This window comes from Pinus tabuliformis, chromosome J, assembly GCF_031772625.1.
Source record: "Pinus tabuliformis cultivar Carrire ecotype Pingquan chromosome J, CPIR1, whole genome shotgun sequence".
Classification (NCBI taxonomy): Eukaryota; Viridiplantae; Streptophyta; class Pinopsida; order Pinales; family Pinaceae; genus Pinus; species Pinus tabuliformis.
Window position 1 is genome coordinate 1197376109 of NC_142295.1, and position 27671 is coordinate 1197403779.

Sequence of the window (27671 nt, forward strand, 5' to 3'; positions counted from 1 at the left end):
TCAAGACCCTGCAAACACAAACAAGCACATATCAAATAACACCTGCATAGCTAATATAATAAATCATATTCATCATGATGATCAAGGAGTCCATGTAATAAACCATAAAACACAGCTTATTGAGAAAAATAAACTTGATTGTATTAACTTTGAAAATAAGAAGAACTTTACAACCTTTGGTGCCTTGATGTTGTACAAACTTCTCCCAGGGTCCAAGCAAGAATCTCCTCTACTTTGACAAGCCTTACACTCTTCCCAATGAGATCAAAAAATGTATGTAATCTCTCCTCTCAAGATCAATTAGGAAGACTAAATTCCAACAACATTTACCCTAAAAAATATTCAGCTTTCAACCTCCTTAGTAACCAGCCCAATGCCTCATTTTATAGTGCAAAGGAAGGAGGTTACAGGTCCACCTATGAAGGGATAGAGTCCTCCTTCAAAGGGATAAGCACCTCACATCAAGGGGTTAGCTCCTTTAGGTATGGGATGCATGAACCTTAAAGGAGCAAACTTGCCACCTCAAGATTCCCTCTAGAAGTTTCCAGAAATAACCCAAAGTGAGTTTTTAAGAATATACTTGCGCCTTTTTTACTTTTACAGGGGTCCACACCCATTACACAGAGACAGAGCGGTCATGTACGCAGGGGACATGACCAATAGGTGTGGGACCGCAGGTAATGCTAAGAGAAAGTGCGGAACTAGAGTTTTAGAGATTTTAAAGGGCTTTCTCTCATTTTTCAAGGCTTGACATGAAGAGCTGAGGTTTAAGACTTGCCCAAGGAGGAAAGTATGAGTGGTGATAGACTTACACTGACTGCAGAATGTCATGTTGACAATATTTTGTGTAACACACTCCAGCCACGACGCTAACCAGACACACGCACAGGCACACGTAGCTGCTGTTTATGGAAAACCGGTAGGGCTTGATGGCCGGTAGAACCTGTGGGTGTCACCAGTCTGATGTTGGCTCTGATACCACTGTAGCACTAGTTAATTTGCTGTAACTGATAATACAACTTCAGATAAAATTTTGAATGTAATATTTATATATTTATTTGATAAAAATTGAATGATGAATACAAGGTTGCAGTGGTGCTCCTTAAATAGGAGTTGACTGGCCACACCTAATCAGAGAGACATGTCCTTTGGGACTAATGTCTCTTCATTTAACTAATTATTTGCTAATTAACTGATTATAATTAATAATTTATTTATTTAAATAATGCTTTTAATATTTTAATATTTTATTTAATTTGTTATGATTTTAAGTTCATAACATGTGGTCTTCCTGTACTCAAGAAGAAGCTTGTCTTTCCTTGATAGGAGGTAAGCAAGAAGATGAAGAAAATGCCTCAAATGGCTATTCTGCTCATTTCAAGAAGAAAGGAGGAAATAAGAAATTTAAAGGGTCAAAGGAAAATCATGGGAAGATTGAGCTTTCTAAATTAGAATGCTATCATTGTCATAAGATAAGAACCAATACCCCGATAATCCTAAGAACAAGAAGAGAGAAAGAGACCAAGCTACAATTTCCACTGATGATGGATGGAGTCACTTTGAGCCATTATCACATGGGGAGAGATAAACTGTGAAAGTACAAGGTGCTGATCTTAAGGTATTGGATATACTTAAGGTAACATAGGGAGGTTTAGGATTTAGGAATGTGACCTTCCCAAACAATGTTGGAATTGTCCTCTGTGCAGACAATGCATGACTTGTTAGGCATAATCTCCTAGTTGACTGAGAATGCATGCACTGCATGCCATATGAAGAAATCACAAAGATCATATGATTAGAAGTGGAATACCACACACAACACAAACCCCAACCTTCGTTTAAGTGTGTCATTGCAAGTGTGGATGAACACGTCCTATAATATTTACAAGTTATACAAGTTTCCAATAAAGAAATGTAGTGAACAAAATCTAGGCTGCTACGGAAACCATTTCAATATAAGATTTCAAATTGTTATCTTTCTTTCCCCAAGTAGGTTGTGGAGCAAGTACATTAACAACAGGGCCTTCCAATTCCTATCATTATACCTTCCTTCTGTGTGGCGTTGTAAAGGGAGTTAAGGCACTTGCCAAGGTTAGAGGCAAAAGGTGTGGCCCTGTAGGAGCTCCTCCCTCCTTTTGGGCTTGCTACTACTTCTAGGCATCCTTGGTTGCTGGATCAATAGGCATTCCTTTTATTATGCAGAGAGCATATCTAAGTTGCATTCTAAGTTCATGTGCAGCTGCTTAGCTTGATCTGCATGGAAGAATTAGCAACAATGGGGTATGATGAATAAATTGTAAAAAAAAACATTGGATCTTGACTTGCCAAACACACTATTATCCTCCTTCCTACACATAAGAATTTTAACATTCCTTGGCGAAATTTGTTAGGACAAGGCCTAACATCTTTCAATGGTGTTAACTGACTAAAAATAATCATAATTTCGTACATATTAGCACAAGACAGTGGGGATATAGAAAAAAGTCTCTCTTTCTCTTTGTGTTTAATTTTTTTGCTTCACTTTAATAGATATATTATTTTCTTCTGGTGATAGGTCTTAGTCAAGACATCAACCATCAAACACATGCTTTACTAAAACTAAAAATTTATATGCAAACTTTATGACTATAAAAAACTAGTTTAATGTAACTCAAACTACGTTAAAAGTTTAAACATTCTCAAATATAAAACGAAGTTAAACACAATCTGTTGAGGCAAAATAATCTATTCTAAATCCTGTCAAAATGTGCAAATCATTTCTCTAGCTGGATGCATGTAACAACTAGAAGAGAGAGAAAGAAGGTGGAAGAAAATGACAAAAATGAATGTTTGAGATATGGGAAAGAACATGCATGCCATTTTTCTGTAATTCATCCTTTTTCTCATTTTCATAGAATAGTTTGAATATCACAGTTTTTTGTGGTTCTACCATTTTCCTTTTCCTGTTTCAAATATGGCTACTTTGATTGTAAATGCAGCCGCGTTGAAGATCTGATCCTGCAAGATTTTCACTTTGAGGCATCACCAAAAGGTGTACATTGCCAATTCAATCTTTCCAGGGACAAGACATTTCAATGGTTTTGGTCCGATCTTGTAGGGCATAAGCCCAATGGCTATGTCATAGTGGAACACAACCATCCAGAAAAACAAGAGAAGTAAAGAAAACACAACAGTTGTATACACAGTGGGAGCTTGCCAAAGCCTCTAAAACCTTTGGTTCCAAATATTAGCATTGTATTTACTTGCCCCAGACCTTGTTAAGCTTTGTTGCAAAGGGCAAAAACATCTCAAATGGCTGACACATTCCAAAATCGGTTCCCCTGCCAAAGATTTGGGGAATTTCCTATCTTTTGGAGGAGGGCATCACAAATCAATCTTTACACCCTTTTTATAACTATATTGCATGGTTTTTTATTCACGTGGGGAGTAACTAAGAATGTTATTTCTACGGAATACCTTCCATGTTTCATTTTCATCATGATTTTATTTGCTTCAGCTTTGCATCAACTTCAATGTGGGTAGGGAGAGAAATATGCCTTGAATGTCTAGATGTTATGAGTTTTTTTCCCACTAGGTGGGTGGTTAAGAATGCTATTACTAATCAAGACCTCCTCAACATTTGACTAGGCATTGCATCATGCCTCTAGCATTTCTGGCAAATTACACATCAGCTATTGTTCTTGATTATATTCTTGAAGTTATTGTTGTCATCAAGAGGATCAGGGTTGTGATATCTGTTATGTTTTAATAAATTTGGCAATTAATGAAAAACATCTCACATATGGACCCTACTATGATGACCATTTGTTATATTAAAATTAATTTTTTCACCACATTGTTACTATTTTTTGTATTCCAGGTATGTTTGTTTGCTTGAGCAGTTGGTTTAGCTTATTGAAGCTAGTCCTTAACTAATGAATTGACTCTTGCTTTGGAATTTCAGTGGATTTTATCATACATTTTGAGAATAAATGTTTGGAGATGTCAAAGCAGGTAAGCATGGACCTCGGGCAAGCTTTTCTTTTATTGGTCTTAAAAATTCTTGGAAAAATACATATCAAGGTTTCATACAAATTTAACTATTTCTGTTTTCTTTTCCTTGACTTGCTGCCACAGGCATATGCATGGTATTCCATTGCATAGTGTGGGTCTATTACTGCTTCTAGATAAGACACCTAAGAGAAGACAGGGGACATTTATTACAAGAGTTGCAAGTAAGGGAATTCCTTCGATTTTTGCTTCTTGAACTGTGCAGCTGGAGAGTTGAAATGTGTGTAAATCAGCAGGCAGCGTGGTGTCTGAGATAAAGCTAATGGAAGTGGTGTATTTGGCCTTATTTTCATTGAGTTGATTGAACTTCTACAAGATTTATGATGAAAATTCAGAAAGCAGGTGTTGAGAATTCTCCTTTTCAGGTTGTGGATCGGAGTGTGCTGCTGCATATGTGGTCCAGAAGTGTTGTGTAAATACATTAAGAGGTGTGTTTTGCACCTGTAAATTAGACCGCACAATCATCCAAATTTATTTGGATGTCAGTTTTGTTTTTTTATTACAATTTAATTGTGTCTCTATTGTGCAAAATTGACTGGACAACGACTTTTTGTGTAGATGGCATTCCCAAAGTTGTTTTGCTGTACCAGTGGTCCCGAATTCCTTTCTTGTGAAGTCATGCGTACAGGACCCTGGACCTATCAAGTGCATTATACTAGTTTGGTCAACTGGGTCTCTTCTCGTGTACAACAATATAATCAGTGTTTACTTATCACTAAAGTTTGGAACTGGAAGAGCTTTGAAATTATATACAGCATCTATTATAGTGCTAAATATATCAATATAACCTTTTGCAAGTGGCTGGAACCTACCTGTTCGTATACAGACTCGCATGGAATTCATTTCATGAATCGTGTTGTATGATTACTTCCTAGTGTTTGGTCAGTTGTTTTTATCTTATATGGATTGTCGACATAGAGGTTGTGAGATTCGGACTTTGGCAAAAACTTGGCCAGCTTAAGAGTCAGGAGTACTCGGTGACTCGGGAAATTTCAGTCCCAAGATTTGGCAAAATTTAAGGTGAGGAATTAAAAAAAACCAGGAATTTTCTTATAGAAAATATAATACATTTGTAATCGATGAAATTCATAATACAGCAGCATTTTGTGCATCTTGGCGAGTTCTGGCGGATCTTGTTAGAGTCAGTGTGTCTGAGTCTGCTGAGTAAGTTACAGAGTTCAAGAAGCAAAAATCAAGGGAATTCCCTTAGGTTCCAACTCTTGTAACATATGTCCCTCCTCTCCCCTCAGGTGTCTTATATAGAAGCAGTAGTAGATCCAGTAGTAGTGTGCTGCAAGAAGTGGAATCTAAGGGAATTACCTATTAATAGACTTAGTAAACATATAGCAACAATGTTTAGTGACTAATAACAGGTGTCCATGCGCAAGGATCTAGCCTAGATAATCATTATCACTTAGGTTATCTCAAACACTTCTCTTCCACCCCATTCCATGGTAGTGTGCTGCAAGAAGTGGAATCCAAGGGAATTACATATTAGTAGACTTAGTAAACATATAGCAACAATGTTTAGTGACTCAAAACAGGTGGCCATGCACAACGATCTAGCCTAGATAGTCACTATCACCTAGGTTATCTCAAACACTTCCCTGCCACCCATTTCCATACTGGAATTTTTTTTTGGTTTATAAACTATTATGCAATTCCCTAGAAACACCTTGGAAATATTTCCAAGGCATTTGTGGAAATAGAAATATTTCTGAGACATTTATTTTCAAAAATAAAATTAATGTTTTTGGCATTTTCTCAAAAACATTTGCAGTTTTTGGATACTAAATCTTTTAGGGTTCAATTAAAAACATAAAACTAAAACCAGGTACATACTTAAGCATACATATGAAGATTTTCAAATAATAAAAAATAAAAGCTAGTGTATAAAAGTGATTCCAACTCTATACTACATATTATAAATTGTTACATTTGGGAGTTAAGAAACTTATATATATAAAATAACATTTCCTTGCTTGTGGCAATTATGAAGGTGTTATTTCTAAAATGTATCACCATTAGTAATCAAAGCCATTTCCAAATTTCCAATGACTTGGACCACCACCCTCCAAAACATGAGATTCAAATGATAATTGACTCAATTATTGGCTATTACGAAAGATTCAAGGCTCATGTTCGAGAATTTCCCTTCTTTTGTCATTTGAACACAAGCTTGTGGCTTGAATAGAGGTATTATTACAACCCAAACATTAACGTCAATGGCCTTGCGCTTACATGTAAAAGTTGATACTTACATGAAACGTTTGCTTATTAGGGATAGAAATTGGTTCACAAGTAGCTAATGGGGCACAAATACTTGTAAGAACTTAGATATGAGGCTAACTACGAAGGTCTATGTCTACATGTAGATATTGACTCACAAGTATTTACAATAACGGGCTTGTAAATAAGATTGAAATATGATTAGGAAAAATGAGGCACAATGAACCAGTTTTAGATGAATGACTTTAAGGAAGAGACTACATTAACCTAGGAAAGCCTCTCTCACATACACATATAGGTTTGGCCTCATTAATTGTGTTTGTTATGATGTTTCCATGTCACTTGGGCCCCTATTGAGGCTCTGTCTTAAAAGGAACTTGCTTATATACGAGATTGAGATATGGAAATGTATAACAAGGCACAATGAACCATAGCTAGATGGATGTCTCCAAATAGAGGTTGCATTAACCTAGCAAAGTGATCCTTATATAAATACAAGCCTCCATATTGGTTTGGCCTCACTGATGGTGTTAGTTATGACATTTTCACATTAGTGGGTCCTTTATTGGGGTTGTTATATATAATGCCTCTATGAGAGTAGGGCCTTACAAGGACTATTAATACACACATTTGCATGTTGGATGGTAAGATATATATTAAAACCTCACATCCTCATTTAATGATAATTCTTATCATCATTTGGCATGCGTGATGTATGCCAAATCATGAATTATAATAATGTTTTGTTTCATATTTTTATGTACCATATGTCATTGCTTGGGAAAACTATTTTTAGGAGTAAAGGCCCAATTATTTTAGAAGAAACTTAAAGTTACACTTTACTTTTTGTTGGGTATAAATAAGTTTTTCTTTTGTTGTGAAACTATTATCTTGTTAAAAGTATAATCAATGAAGTTTCTTTGGATAAATCTTCTCCAAGTGATTCAGATTTGCAGGTACAATCTACTTGGGTGTGTAGAGTTCCCACCAATATTTTTAGATTGGGAAAATGCGGTGAAAGAACAAAGTACAAGTCAATGCACATCTATCTAGAAGGCAATGAGAAAGTCCTTGAAAATTTAGCATTTTTCTTAATGAAGGTAGACCCACAATATCGGCAAAGACCCTCGATTGATAAGATGTCGTGTGCTCCCATACCATGTTTAAACATATAATCCATTTCCTTTTCTCAACCTCTAAATCTCCCTCCCAATCTTTTGTGGTATGACCCGGAACGCCACCCCATACAAAGAGTGCCTTCATAGCCAATCATTTAGGTGAGAACCTCTTTATATGAGAAAAAGATAAAGCTTTGGATATTCTAAGTCAAAATAGTCACTAGCCAATATCCCATTGATTTACAAAACATGTCATTAAAGACAAGGACTACCTTCTTCCATGCTATGAAATTTTCTTAAGAATTAGTAACTTGTATTCTTAAAATTTGTAGAGTTGATAACCTGTTAGACAGGTGAAACAAACCTTGCAAATCAACATTTTGTTTAAAATTAATAAGTTTGAATTCAGGAAAAATGCATATATTGTTCATTCGCAAAATGATCTAGAACATCCCATTTGGTAGACCAAATAGCACCTTGAAAACCAATGCTAGTTGAACCCAAGATCATCTTGTTTGGACATTGTGCAAAGCACCACAAAATTTGTGGAAGACACTTTTTACCAGTAAATTAGGACCAAAAGTAATTCCTTGGCAATTTTTTTAAGCTTCACAAATTGGGCATTTGAAAGGAACCCATTGGGAAGATAATACACATGACTTATGTGTAGAATATTGCACAGCGCAATGAGTTAAACAAGAATGGTATATCTTGAAAATATCAATATTGAAATTTACATTGTGGATTTTAGAGATGCTAGTTTAACTTACTTTATTTTCACATTGATACCATAATATACTTAAAGTATATTATGTTTATTATCATAATATAATAAATAAATATCATGAAATGATAATTGTAAGATGCTTTTTATGTTGAAAAGTGTAACTAGGTATTGTCTTCATAATTTGTATCATTATGTATTTTATATTAAAAAAGAAAAGAAAAACAAAATATTATATATATATATATATATATATATATATATATATAGTGTTTCATGCTCAAGTCAAATTATTATTTTATTCACGCAAGTCTTTCATGCTCATTATTATTTGTATTGGTCAAATTCAAAGGCTTATTTATAACATAGGGAAAAAAATTCAAATATATAATTTGGGTCAAAATTCTCTCTAGATGCCAAGCCGACCCTACCCCAGAAGACATGTCTATTCGAACCCCTTTGGACTTTATAAATAGAGAATGCATTGAGCTCATTTGGAAGCAAGCAATTCACACAAGAAGTTCTGAAATATCGCAAAAAGGAGGGCCGAAATTTGAAGTTGACATGAAAAGGAAGGGCTTGGATTTGTGTAAGTTCTACCTTGACACATATCTTATTGAAAGATTATTTCTAATGTTGTACATGTTGTTGGTCTCTTGTTGTTGATGGATTTGTTGTGTTGAAGGAGAGTTTGACTTGGCATCTAGAAAGTTGGAATCTTTTTGTGGTCATGGGTCTTGGATATCTGACTTTGATATGATCTATAAGAAGATAATTTATTTGGGTTTTCCCCTTTGAGGGGTTTTTCCTTGGCTTAGAGCCTATATCTTATGTTTCTTGTTTCTTGTGATCTTCAAGTTCTATAAGTTTGGTAATTGTTTGATGAAAATAACATAATAAATGTTAATAAGAAGCCAACAACATTTACAATCAATTTTCAAAGAAGAGAAATCTATCATAAATCTTAAGCTGCTTGATTTCTCAACATGGTATCAGAGTAGGTATGAAGATGGAGGTCGGAAGATCACTCTGTCAGCATCAAAGTATCATGCATCTTGTGGCTTGACTTAGATTTGTTTTGTGGCAAGATTTATGTTCCTGGGCTCCAAGATTTATGTTGGAATATCACATCTTTCTCTTTAACATGATTGATATTTGAGTGACACGCATTACATGTGGCTCAAATCTATATATAATGGTTTGAAATATACTGTGGTCTGCATTTATGTAAAATTGTTCATCTATGGTTTGTTCCTGGCTCACTTACAATGTTGAAGCTCGCACTCATGATCACATTTGTGTATAACAATGACATTGTGGCTCGATACATATTATATTGCATTATCGTGGTTTGAATTTATTACACAATTGAAGGTCCACATTTTACAATGATTCCTATGAATCTGAGGCTAATATTCCATGGTTTATATTTATCCTATGTGACTCACATTCTTTGAAGGCATGCTACAATGACTCGGTCTCTACAACACATCTACAATGGTTTGATGATATACTTTGTTGCACACTCGATGATGTACTTTGTTGCTTATATCTGATGAATCACATATGTATTACATAGGATATCTCATACATACATATTGACCTCGCTCTATGGTGACATGAAATCACACTATATTTTCGTGGTATCGAATTCTATACATTGGCATCACTATACAGTGTATCATATTGGCACCATAACAATGTCATCATATTACTAGGACCATAACAAAATTACAATATGGCTCATATTTGATCTATTTATACAGTCTTGAATCTACAATGGTTCGCTATATTATAGAATGGAGGTTCACATCTGTTGAGGTTCATGGTGGATCATTCTATTTTATGAGAATGGTCCACATTTAAGTATGGCTCAGACCCTTTTCTCCATGACTCCTATATGCATTATGTGGCTCGTATTCAACTCAAGATGCTTGCATCATATTTCAGTGGCTCAAAGTTGTGGCTCGCATATCTTATTTATGGCTCATAACAATTCCCGTGTCTCATATGTTAGGTATGGAATCGCTCCCCTATTCTCTGTGCGACACAATAATATCTCTCGATGGCATCACTCAGTATATGATAGTGATAAATATGACAAATGGTATGGCACAATAAATCTGTTGTAACCTATACGACATAAACTTGTCATGTACTAGAAATCTTTATATGGTAGTGAACTTATGCGAAGTTATCAACTTAATTTGCAATCTTAGATTATCTTTGTAGTAAGGAATATGATGGAAGTGATAATCTATAATGACTTGACAGTGACATAGAGAAATTGCGTTGATTCTACATGGCAGTGAACCTTGGCATATCAATGACAATGACAACAATGATGTGGCAGTGATATTCATATAATTGACATATACATCAATTGTGTAAAAGTCGACCAATTTATGAATCTCTTCAATGCAATAAGAATGCCTCTAGATCGTATACATGTTCCTGTGGCTTTGGCTCATAAGGCTCGAGTGAGGGATGGCTATAATCTACATGAGCAGTGACCTTGATTTATATGACTATGAAGAATTATGATAATTGTGTCCTATGACAGTTTCTCAAGTGACCTTATATGACATACCAGTGACCGTGTTTGACAGTAAACCATGATCCATGATGGCAGTGATACTATAATTGATGTGACAGAGGCATGATTATAACCTACATGACAATGACTTGAAGACTATAAACCTTTTTCCATAACAATGAAGTGGCAGGAATAACAATGATCTCAGAAAAGTCAGAAATTCATATGACAAAGATGAATGAAGTTGATAAATGTGAATTCAAGAATTAGACCAGATCTCTGCAAAGGACAGGTAAATATGTATGTAGAATTTCTTATCTATGTCCTTTAGGTCATAATGATGATCTTGAGAAGGGATTTCATAAATATTAGAGATGGTGACATGTAAGAGTTTGATGATATGTTTCATGTGAAGATTAGATCTCGAGATCAAGAACTGAAATGCATTAGGGTTTTGCAACATACTTGTAGAAGCTTTGCATGATAGATCTTGATGACTAAAAAGAATATAGGGTTTGTAGATCTTACATTTTTGAAGTTTTTTGGGATTTAGGGCTCGTAAACCCTAGATGAGACTTGGATTGGAAAACCCTAGAAAAAAGGAACCCTAACTAATTGTGTTTGCTATAAAAAGGGTCTAGCTTTTGATTTTGATAGGTATGACATGGAGATTAGGGTGGTGAACAAGTCCAAGATTGAGAGGGAGCTAACCCTTCTCGGAAAGATAAGTATTCTACATTTTGGTTATAACTATTTCATCTTTGTACTTTGTCTTTTCGTTCTTTCATAAAGGTTTTAGGTCAAGCCTAACTAGAAAAAAGAGAGTAAAATAACATGGCAAAGCACAAAGATGAAGAAGAAGGGAATTGTTCATTAAGGAAGGTGATTAAAGGACAAGACTTTCACTCACCTCAGTTGGAAGGGGGGCGCTGTAAAGACCCTGATGGATATGATATTAAAGCTTGTTGATTGGTTTGTTCACATTGATTGATGATTGAAATCTAAAGTGTATAAACCAGTTTTTTGTTGCAATATGAGATAGACCATGTAAAGGAATGTTGACCTCAGAGGGAGCAAGTAGCAGAAGAATTATGCGCCTTGAATAGAGGCTACTATCTAGCAACTTTAATAATGATGGAATATAGTTTGGCTCCCTAGAAAGACATATTGTAGAAATATGCAGAGGCTTGAAAGATTTGTTGGATGATGTTGATGTACCTACTGTTGTTTGGTTTGATCATGAAATGCATGAATTGTGTAGATAATATTCTTGATGAAAAGCATGAGGGAATAACTGATATTGGAACACTGATATGAAATTTTGAAAAATATGACGTGGAACTCTATTATGAAGAATAGAAGGCATGTGCTAGTAGTTGTGAGGAAGTTTGGCTCCTTGAAGGTGACAAATGAACCATTTGATAATAAAGTTGTTGGCAAGATCTAGAAAAGTCGAAGTGTGATATGATGTGATGTTGTTAGGAATTGAGAAACCCTATCATGGAAGATAAAGTGTGAAAGAAATTGGTTCCATAAAATGTTTAAATGTCAAAGCCCAAGTATGATGTAATGCAAGAAAGGAACCTTGCAACTACAACTATATCTCTAGGGAAGAACACGCAGTTGATGTATTGATGAAGTATGAGCCCAACTAAGGATTGTGATGATGTCTCCTTGATTAATATGGAATAAGAAATATCCTCTATGTTTGAGAAGTAAGGATATCCTCCCTAGGTGGGAGGGAGTGATGATGGGTACATTATTCTCCATGTGTCATACATTAGTCTAGGACTAATAATTGTATTTCTAGAAAAGCACTGGGAGGGAGAATGGAGGATTGAATAAGAATCTCGGACTAGTACTCCTCGAGGATTGAGAATCCAAGATAGGAAGTAGTCTCGTGGACCGACACTCTTTGAGGATTGGACAGGGTATCCAATATAAGAGTAGTCAAAGAGGACCAATATTCTTTGAGGATTGGGAATCCAAGATAAGAATAGTCCTGGAAGAACATACCTAGTGAACATCCAGATGGGGTATGTGCCTTGAAGAGGTAGTGTGGTGTCCCACGTAAATCCTCCCAACATTGTGCTCTAATCTAGTGGAGAGTTAGAGCTTGTTAGTTAAGGATTTTTTATTGTGTAGATTGACAATGGTGGTTATGATGTTGATGCTTGAGAATGGCTTATCAATCCTACTCTTCTTAAGAGAATATTTCAATTTGAAAAGTATCCTTGTACCTGTTGTGTAATTATGAATACCTTATGAATACCTCCCTACTTAAGGGGAGTGTTGAAAATTGTAACCAGGTTTGGTCTTCATAATTTGTATCATTATGTATTTTATATAAATTAACGAAAAGAAGAAAAATATTTTTTTAAGCATGGGTTTCATGTTCAAGTCAAATTATTATTTTATTGAAGCATGTTTTTCATGCTCATAATTATTTGTATTGGTCCAATTCAAGGGATTATTTATAGCTTGAAAAATAATTTCAAATATGTATTTTGGGTCAAAATTCTCTCTAGATGCCAAGTCAGCCCTGCCCTAAAAGACATGCTTATTAGAACCCCTCTGGATAGTATAAATAAAGGACGCATTGAGCTAATTTAGAAGAAACCAATTCACACAAGAAGTTCTGAAATATATCAGAAAGGAGGGTCGAAATATTAAGTTGAGAAGAAAAGGAAGGGCTTGGATTTGTGGAAGTTCTGCCTTAACACATTGTTGACGGTGTTGGATGTCGCCAATAGTAAGGGGGTCTCCTCGGTGTGAAATCTCGATTATACCTCACACCATTTGGAGTAGGAGCCCTAATTGGAAAGTATGACTGATTTTCATTATCTTAAAGATTTGCCTTGGCTGCAACAAATGACACAAAAGAAACACATGCACTTCGAGATAAACAAGTATGTTAGCCTTGTGATGTATTCAATTGTAAAGTGTATGATGGTTCTTTCACGAAATGAAAAAGAAAATGAGCCTTTGAAATAAAAGTAATAGTAGTATCCTATCAAAGACACACATAAATCTGAAAGAATCATTACTAATCTTGCGAAATAGTTCACCAAGAAACTACGATCATGAAAGCATAAGACACATTTCAAAGAAGCATACTAAAGCCAATGAAATAATTCATTTTCATTAGTGTGAATTAACATAAGTATACACCATAAACAATGAAATAATAGTCTCATAATCATTTATGACATATGCATGAAAAGTGTGTCGGCTCCAAGAGCTTTGAATTATGAAGTGAAAGTTTCAAGATACACCATTACAACGATACAACACTTGTTCCAATAGTGGAACTTTAAGCCACTACTTTCTTCTCTAAGTCCTATTCTTCTCTCCCTAGCTTGAGACGCCAAGGTGAAAAGTCCTTTGCTTGAGCTATGAGGGTGTATGTATAACAAATGAGGTGACTCTTCACCTCCCTTGTGACTCTTGAGCTCCCCTAATGACTCTTGAGCTTCCATATGACTTTTCAAACTCCTAAGAGACTTTTAGACTTCTACATGACTTTTCACTTTCTTTGAGTGACCTTTGGACCTCCACACACTTTACATTTCTCATTTTCTTTAAAATTACATAATTACATCCACAAATGATGTGGCACATGATGACTCATATGACTCTTGAGATGACACTTAGACAAGACATGACTTGGCATTGGCGACATGGACTTTATGATATTAATGTGTTAATGTCAAGATTCTCTTCTTATTTCTATCTTTGTATCTTCATGGTACATGTTGCATGTTCTTCATCTTCCTCCTCCAAAAGGCTTGAAGATATGGAGTCTCTTATGTGATTTTGATATTCCATCTTCTGTCACGATCTGGTGTCCCTTTATCTTCGTATTTTATGATTATCTTATCTTTGCAACTTTATAAGTGTCTTTTTGCATGGTCTCCTTGTCATCCTTCTTGAACATCATTCTATCATGTCAAGATACAATACTTGCAGATGAAATTCACTCATGACAAGACGACATCAGTCTAGAAATCGCCTAATCTAATTGTCTTCTTGCAATTCACTAATTGGACCCGGAACTGAGTGTTGGAAAAAGGAGAAGGCTAAGAGATTGTGCAGTGCACAGTTCTAGGAGGCAGGAGTGAGGGATTGATGACTGTGATTGCGCAATGCGTAGTAGATGGAGGCTTGAGAGACAAGATTGCACAATTGAGGGAGACAATGACACAACGAGGCAGAATTTCCCACTGTGACTACGTAGTGCACATTTCAAGAGAGAGACTAGGCCACTAGATTTTGAAGTTGTGCATTTTAGAGAGATAGTGAGATTTACTGCTGATTAAAACTACACAGTGCACAGTGGGAGGTTGACTGGGAGGCAAGATTGTGCAATTCTGAGAGACAAGAGGTAGTTATGAGCACTATGAATACGCAGTGCACAGTCCTTGGAGGCAATGGAAATGCATTGCATAATTATAGGAGGCAGGGGATGCTGACTGAGGCTTGCAACTGCATAATGTGTAGGTCAGGGAGGCAAAGTGAAGCAAGGTTGGTCGAGCAAGGAACTCTCTGGAATTTGACTAAGCATGGGATTAGTGAGGCAAAGGTGAAACCAAAATAGGAATTGAACATGATCACACACTAAGAACGACCGATGACACAACAATGAATGCTTAATCACCCAAAATCAACATGAACCCATTGATACAACAACAAAACAACACTTACCTCCAAGTGCGACATTTAAGATACAATTTGCGACACAAGTGACAACAACAAAAAAACAATGTATAAAAATTTGGGAATAAGTTTAATACATGTCTCGATGATAGATATGAACCATTAGTACTAAAGTTTCCGTTTCCTATTAAGGATGCACTATAACTCCCTTTCAAAATGTGTGACACTTCCCCTACCAAAAGACAACACTTCGGTTTTCTTCACAAAGGGACTAGAAAAATTAGAGGACAAGCATGGAATGCCTTTTACTAGTAGAAATGACAACTCACAAGGTTAGAGTAGGCTCCTAAGTTTGAATATAGGCCAAAATTTGGAGGGTGTTGTGGCAGTGACAACACTTGGCGACACGCTGGTAGAACTCCAACTTCTTTGGTTTGGTCTAGCTTTATGCACATGATCTAGTCTCTTAGGAATTATTGATTCAACCTATGGATTTCTTTGGTTTTCCCACTTAACCTGATTATAGATGTAGTCTCCTCTATCCCCTTTTCTCAGTTAAACACATTCACAAAACATGTTGTATCATGATTGTTTCGATTCAGGAGAAGGGTAATATAGTTGTGAGTTTAGGATGATTAGAGTCTTAGTTTTCATCTCTAGTGTTGCTTGACTATAAGTGAGCCTATTCAATACCCCGACAGAGTCACTATAGGAATACAAGTATTGCTTCACCGTCGTCCTGTTCAGTGCCTCAACAAAGTTACTTGCTTCGCATGTCTGTGCAAAATCCTTTCTCTTCTTTCACCTCTTATTCATTTTATGCTTTATACACATTGCCATTCTATCAACGTTTATATTGCCTAGGCGGAAGAGGGATCCTAACTTATTGAGATCAGGAGAGGTTTTTCCTTAAGAGACAGTTATATATACCTATGATATTGATATTCTCAATATAGATTTTCCCCTTTCCCTTCTCTACTTGGTTGGATTAGCATGAAAACCATTGAATCATTACAAAACCGAGCTAAGGGACGAGGTTCCTAGAATAGATATCGATGCCATAGTTATGTTAGTATAGTTGTCATTGATGTCAATACACTGAAGAAGACAAGGACATCAAGGAAATGAAGTAGGTAGGCAATCAATGAAGAAACCAAAACCATGAAGAAGCCCAAAAGAATTATGCGATGCCTCCGATTTTGCACTATTGAATGATCAGTCACATGAAATAATATTTTTATCTATCTTAGAAAATGAATTTCATCATGAGACCTAGACCATCTAAAAGGGCATAATTTTATCTTTCTAATGAGCTATAACATGTCCCAAAACTCCAAACATTCTAAGAGATACAAATTTTTAAATATAAGGAAATTAATTATGGTTATTGAGCCGACCTTACCTCCATAACTCATGTCGGCTTGCATGTGGACGTGGCTGTTCGTTGTGAGGACGAATAGGTGTATATATATGAGGTCTTTGACGTCAATATAGCTCATATAAATTTGGATTAAGGAAGTAGACCAGGAGTTCACATCTCGTGAACAAGCAAGGGCATCTTTCTTGTTTCATACTTTTTTTGTGGAGGATTACGGATCAGGGTTCTCTATGCATCTTCGGACCAGGTCAAGAGAGGAGAAACACCTCAGACAACATCAGAAAAATGTGTTGGAGCTCCTCGGATTAGCTTACCTTGATGACTAGATTTGCGGATTAGGCAGGGAACATTATTGCTGGGACGTTGACCAAAGAACAACACCTCGCACTGTCTTCTGTGCACTTCGGACCTGTGCACTTGTCAATCCACTTCGGATTTGTGCACTCATCTGCCTTCTACATATTTCGGATCTTCCCTCTACACATTTTGGATATGCCTTCTACACACAGTCACCTTCAGTCGCACATCCTCAAATTGTGAAATGGGTCTCTCAAATTAGTGTTGGTGCATGTGGAAGCAAGGCTGGACTAGTATTTGAAACAAAGGGACTGTTCAGATGGACTAAAGTATTTTTGGTAGGACAACCATACTTCTTTTTTAGTACTTGAAGACTACATTGCAGTATGCAATGAAATAATGGGACAGTGACACCTTCTCAATCTGGAAACAAATGCACAGTGAAGTAATCCTGAACTAGTGAAGACAGTGAGACCTTCAGTGAAGACAGTGAAGATAGTGAGACCTTCAATGAAGACAGTCAAGTTAAATAGTGAAGACAATGAAGCATTTCAAGTAAGTTATATTTACACTCTCTATTAAAAACAACAAGATTGGTGTCCTTGGAGTTGGTGCTCCTAAACTCAAGGTAGGTGCCTTGGATAAGATAGGGTCAGAGCCCTAGAGGTCGGAGCCTCATCAAAAACCAAGTTGGTGCTTGGGAATAATTGTCATACATTGTATTTATTCTTTTATACTCAATAAAATTATTCTTATACATTTCTCTGATTAAATTGTGAAGAATCTAACTAGTAATAATAACAATTGAAAGAAAGTATTGATTCACCCCCCTCTCAATATTTCCAACATGTTCTACTCAAAGCATTCTTTACGAATGGATCATATTTTCCATTGATACATCATTTACCATAAGGATATAAACCAAGACAAAGAATAAGAACCAGAATTTAGCCAAATGTTGTTGTGTGTCACAAGGCCCTTTTCAACTTTTGCCATATGTATTGGAACTCAACAAAACACCTTCACACAAGGTTTTATTCACAAGACAACCACAAAAAATATAAGGGAAAGGACACAACATGACATTAACAAAAAAAAAACTAAAGATAAGGAAGGGAATATGTACATAGGGTAGGGACACATCCCTAGACTGCTATTGAAAATATTGCTTGAGATCTTGTCCATTGACAGGAAGACAGCCCATCTTCCCATATAAATATTGGAGAAGATAAGTATGATGGCCAAGCTTGTCATGAAAAACATATGGTATGATCCATAGGGACTATAATTTAGTTTGTTTACCTATATATTCGTGGGATTTATCCCACTTCAATACCAAGTCTCCCACAATGAAATCCTTATTCCCCACAGACTTCTTGCCAAACCATCACTTGATATGACTATGATGGATAACAAATTTTTCTTTTGTTTTCCTCCTTTCTTCTTGTAACTTCAAGAGAATGTCTATCTTACTCTAAAACTAGAAGACATGGCTTACCTTGATATTCTTGAGAAATTTGAAGAGTTGGGAGGTATACGTTCAAAGGTAGGAGGACTTCTTTCCCATACACAAGGAAGTAAGGGGAAGTTTTTAGAGAGGGTTTCGGCATAACACGGTCAGCCCACAAAGCATTATGCTAGTTCCTTTTTTTAGAGTAAACACTTTTTTTGATAATACATATTATAATTTTATTGGTTGACTCAACTAAATTGTTTCCCTAAGGGTAATAATTGGGTGAATGTTTTAACACAATACCATTTTCTAATGTAAAATCATAAAGTTTAAGCGATGATAAATAGGTTTCATTCTAAAAAACAAGTGACGTAGGAGCACCAAACCGGGTGATAATATTTTGTTTAAGGAAGTTGATGGCTTACTTCTCGTTCACTTGTTTTAGAGGAACTGCTTCTGTCCACTAGTAAAATATTTTGTAGCAGTTAAAATATATTGGTGCTATTTCGATGAGTGTGGAAATATTTCACCAATGACATCTAATCCCCATTGTTGAGAAGGTTCTTCTACAACAATGGGATGCAATGGGGCAACTGACTTTCTATCACAACCATCACATCTTTGGAAAACTGAACACATGCGTTCATAAGCATGTGCATCCTTGAATAATGTAGTTCAATAGTAACCAACCTGCACGACTTTGTGCACAGTAGTATGACCCACATAATGTACACCAGTTGGCCCATTGTGAAGATCCTTGATTACCCTTTCTAAATCTGGTACATCCAGACATCTGAGCAAGACCCCATTGTGATGCTTCTGAAAAATTGCACCATGTAGCAACTGATATGATAGAGCTCTGAGTCGAATAGACCTATTTTGTTGTGCTGATAAGTGTGAGGGAAAGGTGAAGATATTGTCGCACATCCATGTATCAAGATGTGGTTGTGTCGGTGGGGGTAACTTGTTCAAAATTATACATTTCAATTTATTGTTCCCACTCAGAAGATTCCTCTTTTGGTGTATTAACTGCTTTTGCTACAAGCTGAAAAATGCCATTGCCTTTTATCGTATGAACTAATTTGAATCCAGTTCACCCTTATCTCACCCAACTCTTGTTGTACAAAAAGTGATCTAACTGCTAGGTGAGGCATAAAGATGATGACGTGACTTTTCAGAAGGTACGACCTAAAGTGATTTACCGCCTTGTATACTGCATGGGCTTGTTTATCAATGTTAGGGTAATTTAATTCAGGTCCCTGTAGGCCAACACTCATGAATGATATTGGTTTCTCATTTCCTTGATCATCCTTCTGTGTGAGAATGAATGCAAGAGAAGTGTCAGAAGAAAAAGTATATAACAAGAAATATTTGCCAAAATTTGGACTATACAATGTTAGGGATTCGATGATTGCTTGCTTGATACAGGCGAAGGTATATTTCTCCCTTTTAGCCCACTTATAAATTGCATCCTTCTTAATAATATCATGTAATCTGAGATGAACTTGCGAAGAAAGTTGATTTCCCCTAGGAAGGATTGCATGGCTTTTTGTTCAATGGAAAGGGAATCTAAGTGATAGTCCTGACCACCTTCGGATCCACTTTAATCATGCTCTTTACAATAATATGGCCCAAGATATTTCCCTCAGACACTCCGAAGATGCTCTTCTTATGATTTAAAGATATTTCGTATTTCCGACATCACTCGAATATCTACCTCAAATGACACAAGTGATCAAATATCTTCTTCGAAAATATCATAACATCATCGAAGTACACCAATACACTTTGCCCAATTAAGCCGCGGAATGTGATGTCCATAGCCCGTTGTAAGGTAGCTCCTGCATTAATGAGTCCAAGAGGCATTCACTTAAATGCAAAGCCACCCCACTTGGTCCTTAATGTAGTTTTGTGTCTATCGGGTTCTGCTATTAGAACTTGGTTATATCCAGAAAAACCATGTAGTAACAAGAACATCTCTGACCCAGATACTTTTTGAAGGATTTGTTCTATAGATGGCACATGATAGTTATCCTTGTCTGGTGCTTGGTTCAAATTGCGAAAATCAACACACGGGTCTATCTCTCCGAACTTCTTTTTAATGGGAACCAGATTAGGGACCCATGTAGAATGACAAACTTTGAATATGATCCGAGCATCCAACAATTTCCTTAGTTCTTTCTAAATGAGGGGTTCAAGCGTAGGATGATTTTTCCTGAATTTCTGTTGGAAAGGGTTTACCCCTTCTTTGATGGGAATCACATGTTGCATTATTCGTGTGTCATAATTTTTCAATTCATCATACGTCGATGAAAAAACATCTTGATACTGCTTAAATAGATGTATAAAAGCTTGTCAGTCTTGAGGTGTGCAACACGTACCGAGATTCACATACTTTGGATCTTCTTTCATACCGAAATTCGCTTGTTCATGTGAAAGGGTAGAACTGTGAGTCTTCGCATTAACTAGTCCCTTGAAATAGTTTTATCGGTCATACAACTTTTCCAAAGATAGCACACCCTTAGGCATGGGGTTTCCTTTGTTTTCCTGAGCTGATCCCTGCAAAGGTTTTCTCGTGCATGTCTTCATCGATGACCGCATCTTGAACACATCAACATTCACCATGAATTCCAATATTTGTTGGTCGTCATTAAAAACAGGAAAACTAGTAATGTCATTCGGCACAGATGGCTTATAAATAATCTCAACTGAAAAACCATCCTTTAATGGTGACAACTTAGCAGCAATGTTAGCTAATGTATTTGTAGCAACATTATGAATATGAGGAACAAAATTAATATTAAAAGCTTGGAAATGTGAAATGAGATGCCATACCTCTTGTTGGTAATGTCTGAGATTAGGTAACACACAGTGAATAGTTTTATGTACCTGGCGTGTAACAATTTATGAGTCACCTATATATTTGAGTGCTTCAACTTTGAGGTCAATGGATTTCTTTAAACCCAAGATGAGTGCTTCATATTCAACAACATTGTTAGTGCACTCAAATTCTAAGTGGCATGAGATCAAATGTTTGTTCTATTGCGGGTTTGTTAAAATGCAACCAGCGCTAGAACCCTCCTGCGTCTTCAAACCATCAAAATGTAAAGTCAAAATGTTAGCAATATTAGGGTTATTTCCTACACTAGTATTATTTACATCTATAATACAAGAGTCATTTGCACCAGTTTGATTGCAAGGAAGGAGTTGCAACTTTGTATCCGGTGGTACGGGTGAAGGCTTCACTAGATAACATTCGTGATCAACCTCTAGAAAACAATTTCCAAAAATTATTTGTGCATAACTGGTAGGCTCATTAGGCACTTCAAGCGTCGCGATGGTATGCTTAATAAATGGCTCACTCTAAACTCATATTTGATTGTTCTTTCCCTTATATAGAAGCCATAAATGTGACCAGTTGGTAGAAAAGTATCCTTACAATATACTAGACCAGTCTCTACTCAACAATAAACCCTAAGCTTCTGGAATGTCCACAATGACTATATCGATACATTGGTGAACTCGATGATCTAATGATAAACTGATTATAACATTATTAAGTTCAAAAACTACCTCTACTAAATATCTATCAAACCGAATGATTGTACCATCGGTCTTTTCCCATTTAGCATTGATTTTCTCAGAAACATATAAAGGCATGACATTTTCAAATGGACCAGAACAACTAGGCAATTATGGACATTACAATTAAAGATCTCAAAAGTTAGAAGAAATGGAGGTCAAGTAGACCTATCATTTACATTTTTTGCATTAACAATGGATTCAAGAATGGATAGAGACTTACACAAAGTTTGAGAAGCATAAATCATTCTATATGACGAAGGCTAAGATGCAGATGCTTGAATGAGAAATTCTCGTTGCCCTGCTACCTTGGCTAGTTCATAAATGGAAATATTTGCATGATCCTTTTTCATGTCTTCAATAATGTTGTAATTAATGTCTTCATCATGAGCAAGGTGTTTCGATGTGGTAGGAAATGTAACTTTGTAAGACACCTCAAGGGTGGTGGACTTGTTCTTTTTGTTTCCAAAAGCACCCTTTTGTGATTGTGTGCCTCAGGACTTATTTTGAGTTCCCTAAGTACGATTACTAGGTGGTAAGTTTTTTTTAACAATTTCTCTCTCACATCTTGCTCAGGCACTGGTCCATTTCTCCTCAAGTTATATTGCTTAGCAAGTTGTTGAGGAGGAGAATCACCCGTTGGGGTCTCATCGACACCTTTTCGACCATTATTAATGATAATATCAAGAGTGAAAATTTCATTACCAATATTATATTTTCCTCTATCGAGGTAGGTTCATCCATTTCTTGCGTTTGCTCGAAATGCTCTTCTACTTTCAAACTTTCAATAACGTTTGCAACCACAATATTCATGTTGTGTTTCCATTGAGGGCGTGTATTTTCTAAATGAGCCTCTTGGTGAAAGATACAATAATTATCCATGCCCAAGTTTTCCACATTGAACACAACATTGGAGCTCTATGTAGAGTTAGCTGGTTGGTTGAAATTCTTCTTAATGAACAGATTAAAAGAGTTATGATTGTTAGAAGCCTTGCTTGACTTCCTCTTAAGTTCTGATACTTTGTTGGTTAACAACTTTAAATATTTAGTCAAGTTGTCCATATCAAAAGGATATTTCTCTTTAGCTTTGGAAAAAGAGGCTTGGGACTTATTAGAAGTGTCTTTGGAGTGTTTTGAATCCTCTTGATTAGCAATAAACCAATAGACCTTAAGTCCTTTCCAATGACAATTGCTTCTACAAAATTAAGAGCTAGAGTTTCTTTTGCAACACGCTTGACAAAAACTAAAATGTTAGTAAGCAAGGCAAAAATGTAATAATATTTTGTAATGGGATCATGTGGTTGTACATCTGTGAGGAATTTATTTAAGATACATGTAAATCTTTGATTGAAATCTTTAACTTTTTCCTTTTCCCCCATCTTAATATTTTTGAGTTCTTTTAATAACATGGTTGGAGTTTTATCATCAATGAAATTTTCTAAGAATAATTGTTTAAACTCCCTCCAGTTATGGATTGAATTAGGTGGAAGGCCATGGTACCAAACCAAAGCTCTAAATTCTAGAGTATAAAAAAAAATCTACAATCAACATCATCTAAGTGTACCTCTAACACGTATATGTAAGTAGAAATCATTGATGTGATCCTCCACCTTTGCTTTATTATCAGGATCGTACTTTGAGAGCAGTTTTTTTGGGATCTTAGGCATGCGATGAAGATTTCCCAGAACAGCAAGAGGCCCTTGGTCCATCCAATCCAATTGTTCATCGGCCATGTCTTCGTTATCCTCCGCCTCTTGAATTTATAATTTTGAAGAGTCTTCTCCTTCACTATTCAAATTCTCATTGTAGTCAGGATGTTTTTCTTCTCTCGGCTGTTCTTTGTCAGAAAATGAAAAATCCTCCCTGTATTCATCTAGATTTTCCTCGATAGGTGGAAGGTACCCTTGTTGATGTGTTCTTTCAGTAGAATCATCTAACTATTTAAGGGTTGCAATAACTAAATATTCCACTAAAGAAACCAATACAACCACAACGAGTTGTTTCTTTCTTTATTGGCTTATGAGGAAGGACAACGACGACAGGAAGCAATCTAAGATTTCTTGCAAATTGATGAGTAACAGGTTGGATTGTCCGGAGTTGAACGTAAGTGGCTTTAAAATAATGTTTAGGACCTAGGTGAGAGGACTCTCCTCTCTCAGGAGTGTGAGTTGGAGTTGAACCCGGATCATTATTGCCTTGCATAGAAGGTTCTTTGTTAGAATGTAGTGAGTTATCAGCCATAATAGGGATTCCCTCCTTCTAGCACAATAATTGTGGATGGTGTTGGATTCCACCAACATTAAGGGGGTATCTTTGATGTGAAATCCCAATTAGACGTCACACCATTTGGAGTAGGAGCCCCAACAGGAAAGTATGGCTGGTTACCATTATCTTAAATATTTGTCTTGGCTACAATAAACAAGTATGTTAGCCTTTCAATGTATTCAACTGTAAAGTGTCTGTATGATGGTTCTTTCATGAAATGGAAAAGAAAGTGATTCTTTGAAAGAAAATTAATAATATTATCCTATCAAAGACACATGCATAAATATGAAAGAATCATTAGTAATCTTGTGAAATAGTTCACCAAGAAACTACGATCATGAAAGCATAAGACACACATTTCAAAGAAGCATACTAAAGCCAATGAAATAGTTCATTTTCATTAGTATGAATTAACATAAGAATACACCATAAACAATGAAATAATAGTCTCACAATCATTTACGAAATATGCATGAAAAATGTGCCAACTCCAAGAGCTTTGAATTATAAAGTGAAATTCCCATGATACTCCATTACAACAATACAACACGTGTTTCAATAGTGGAACTTTAAGCCACTACTTGTTTCTCAAAATCCTATTCTTCTCTCTTATGCCTAGCTTGAGAAGCCAAGGTGAAAAGTCCTTTGCTTGATCTATGAGGGTGTATATATAACAAATGAGGTGAATCTTCACCTCCCTTGTGACTCTTGAGCTCCCCTCATGACTCTTGAGCTTCCATATGAATTTTCAAACTCCTAAGAGACCTTTACAATTCTACATGACTTTTCACATTCTTTGAGTGACCTTTGGACTTCCACACACTTTACATTTCTCATTTTCTTGAAAATTACATAATTACATCCACAAATGATGTGGTACATGATGAATCATATGACTCTTGAGATGACCCTTAGACAAGACATGACTTGACACTGATGACATGGACTTTATGATAATATGTCAATGTCAAGCTTCTCTTCTTGCTGCTATCTTTGTATCTTAATTGTAGATGTTGCTTGTTCTTCATATTCATCCTCCAAAAGGCTTGAATATATGGAGTCTCCTATGTGATTTTGATCTTCCATCTTCTGTCACAATCTAGTGCCCCTTCATATTCTTGTTTGATGATCATCTAGTCTTTGCATCTTTATAAGTGTCTTCTTGCATGGTCTCCTTGTCATCATTCTTGAACATCATCCTTCCATGTCAAGATACGATACCTGCAGATGAAATTCACTCATGACAAGGTGACGTCAGTTTGGAAATCTCCCAGTCTAATTGTATTCTTGAAATTCATTGATCGGACATGGGATTGAGTGTTCAAAAGAGGAGAAAGCTCATGGATTTCATAATGCACAATTCTAGGAGGCAAGAGTGAGGGACTAATGACTGTGATTACATAATGTGTAGTGGATGGAGGCTTGAGAGACAAGACTGCACAGTTGAGGGAGACAGTGACACAGTGAGGTAGGCTTGCCCAATGTGATTGTGTAGTGCATAGTTTAAGAGAGACACTGGGCCATTGGATTATGTGGTTGCGTAGTTCAGAGAGACAAGGAGATTGTATACTATCTAAAACTACATAGTGCGTAGTGGGAGCCTGTCTGGGAGGAAATATTGCACAATTATGATAGACAAGAGGCAATTCTGAGCACTGTGACTACATAGTGCGTAGTCCTTGGAGGCAATGACTATGCATTGCGTAGTTCCACAAGAGAGGGAATGCTAACTGAGGCTTGCAACTGCGCAATGTGCAGTTCAAGGTGGCAAAGTGAAGCATGGTTGATCGAGAGACGAAATCTTTGGAATTTGACTAAGTGTGGGATCAATGAGGTGAAGGTAAAACCAGAACAGGACTTGAACATGATCACACACTCAGAACAATCGGTGACACAATAATGAACACTTAATCACAAAAAATCAACATGAACCCATTGATACAACAAAAAAAGGACACTTACCTCCAAGTGCAACACTTAAGATACAACTTGTGACACAAGTGACAACACCAACAAAACAACACATAAAGCTTTGCGAATGATTCTAGTGCGTGCCTCTATGATAGATAGGACCCATTAGTACCAAAATTTCCTCTTAAGGATGCGCTATAACTCCCTTTCACAATGTGTGACACTTCCCTTACTAAAAGACGACACTTTGGTTTTCTTCACAAAGATACTAGAACAATTAGAGGACAAGCATGGAATGTCTTTTACTACTAGAAATGAAAGTGCACAAGGTTAGAGTAGGCTCCACAACTTTAAAATAGGCCAAATTTTGGAGGGTGTTATGGCAACGACAACACACATATCTTATTGAAGGATTATTTTTGATGTTGTACATGTTGTTGGTCTCTTACTGTTGATGGATTTGTTGTGCAGAAGGAGGGTTTCACTTGGCATGTAGAGGGTTGGAATCTTTATGTGGTCATGGGTCTTGGATATCTCACTTTGATATGATTCTATAAGAAAATAATTTATCTAAGTTTTCCCCTTGGAGGGGTTTTGCCTCGCTTTGAGCTTGTATCTTGTGTTTCTTGTTTCTTCTCATCTTCATTTTCTATATGTTTGGTAACTGTTTGATGAAAATAACATAATAAACATTAGTAAGAAGCCCACAAAATTCACAAGAAATTATCAGAGAAGAGAAATCTACCCTAATTCTTAAGCCTCCTTATTTCTCAACATTTTATATAATGTATCATTAATATATAATAATGATAAGTCATGCCCCTTGTTTGAGCCCTAGAACTACCTCTCTTCTACATACTTTCCTAGACCTTTTCTGTTCCATTTTCCCACATCAGTGCCTCATAAGCTATCAAAGATGGTTACATATTGATTATAGGAGTGCATTTAAGTGGTTTTCTAACTATATACTTGTGTGTGCTATTTGATTTAGATTTTGTTCATAAGCTACGAAATATAGCCACTTTCCGCAGCTGACTTGTAATTTCGCAGCTACTTTCATTGTTCTGTAGGTTATAGGTGTCGGTAGGTGAAACGAGGCACGTGGGAAGCTCAAAAATGATCTACACATGGACAAGGTCCTACCTGTTCAGCCGAATTCGTGAAGAAAGGCATTGGTCAAAGGACGGTCAAACAAGGAGTCCTACATCAAATAGGTCTCTGTTTCGACACGTGAAAAGTTCGAGACCATTCCTAGATTTTTGGATCCCTCTTGACAGCTGCAGGCCATCTCCATGACGCAAATCCAAAACCCACCTTTTGTAGATTGAATGTTTATGGCAACCAAGAGGCTTAACTTACAGGTTCTGTCCTGTTTACGTGTCCTATGCTGAAGATTTCTCTTAGAAAAACAATTATCTATTTTCCTGTATAAATAAAGCGTTTGCAACGCAAGTAGCTAGTTCATATATTAA

General features: G+C 36.3%; 1 protein-coding gene across 4 annotated transcripts in view; it reads left to right on the forward strand.

The window, feature by feature from the left end:
* The window catches only part of LOC149231412 (uncharacterized), a 99891-nt gene extending 94914 nt beyond the window's left edge, over positions 1 to 4977 (forward strand). For 3 of the 4 annotated variants that reach the window (XM_089379189.1, XM_089379190.1, XM_089379191.1), the window contains exons 3-6: positions 3944 to 3993; positions 4117 to 4214; positions 4416 to 4478; positions 4609 to 4977. In XM_089379189.1, coding sequence (XP_089235315.1) covers positions 3944 to 3993; positions 4117 to 4214; positions 4416 to 4478; positions 4609 to 4664 — 267 coding nt within the window. In that variant the 3' untranslated portion in view covers positions 4665 to 4977. Of the gene's footprint in view, positions 1 to 2978; positions 3994 to 4116; positions 4215 to 4415; positions 4479 to 4608 lie in introns of those variants that run through there. The other variant, XM_089379192.1, reaches the window with a different exon arrangement.
* The last annotated feature ends 22694 nt before the right edge of the window (positions 4978 to 27671 follow it).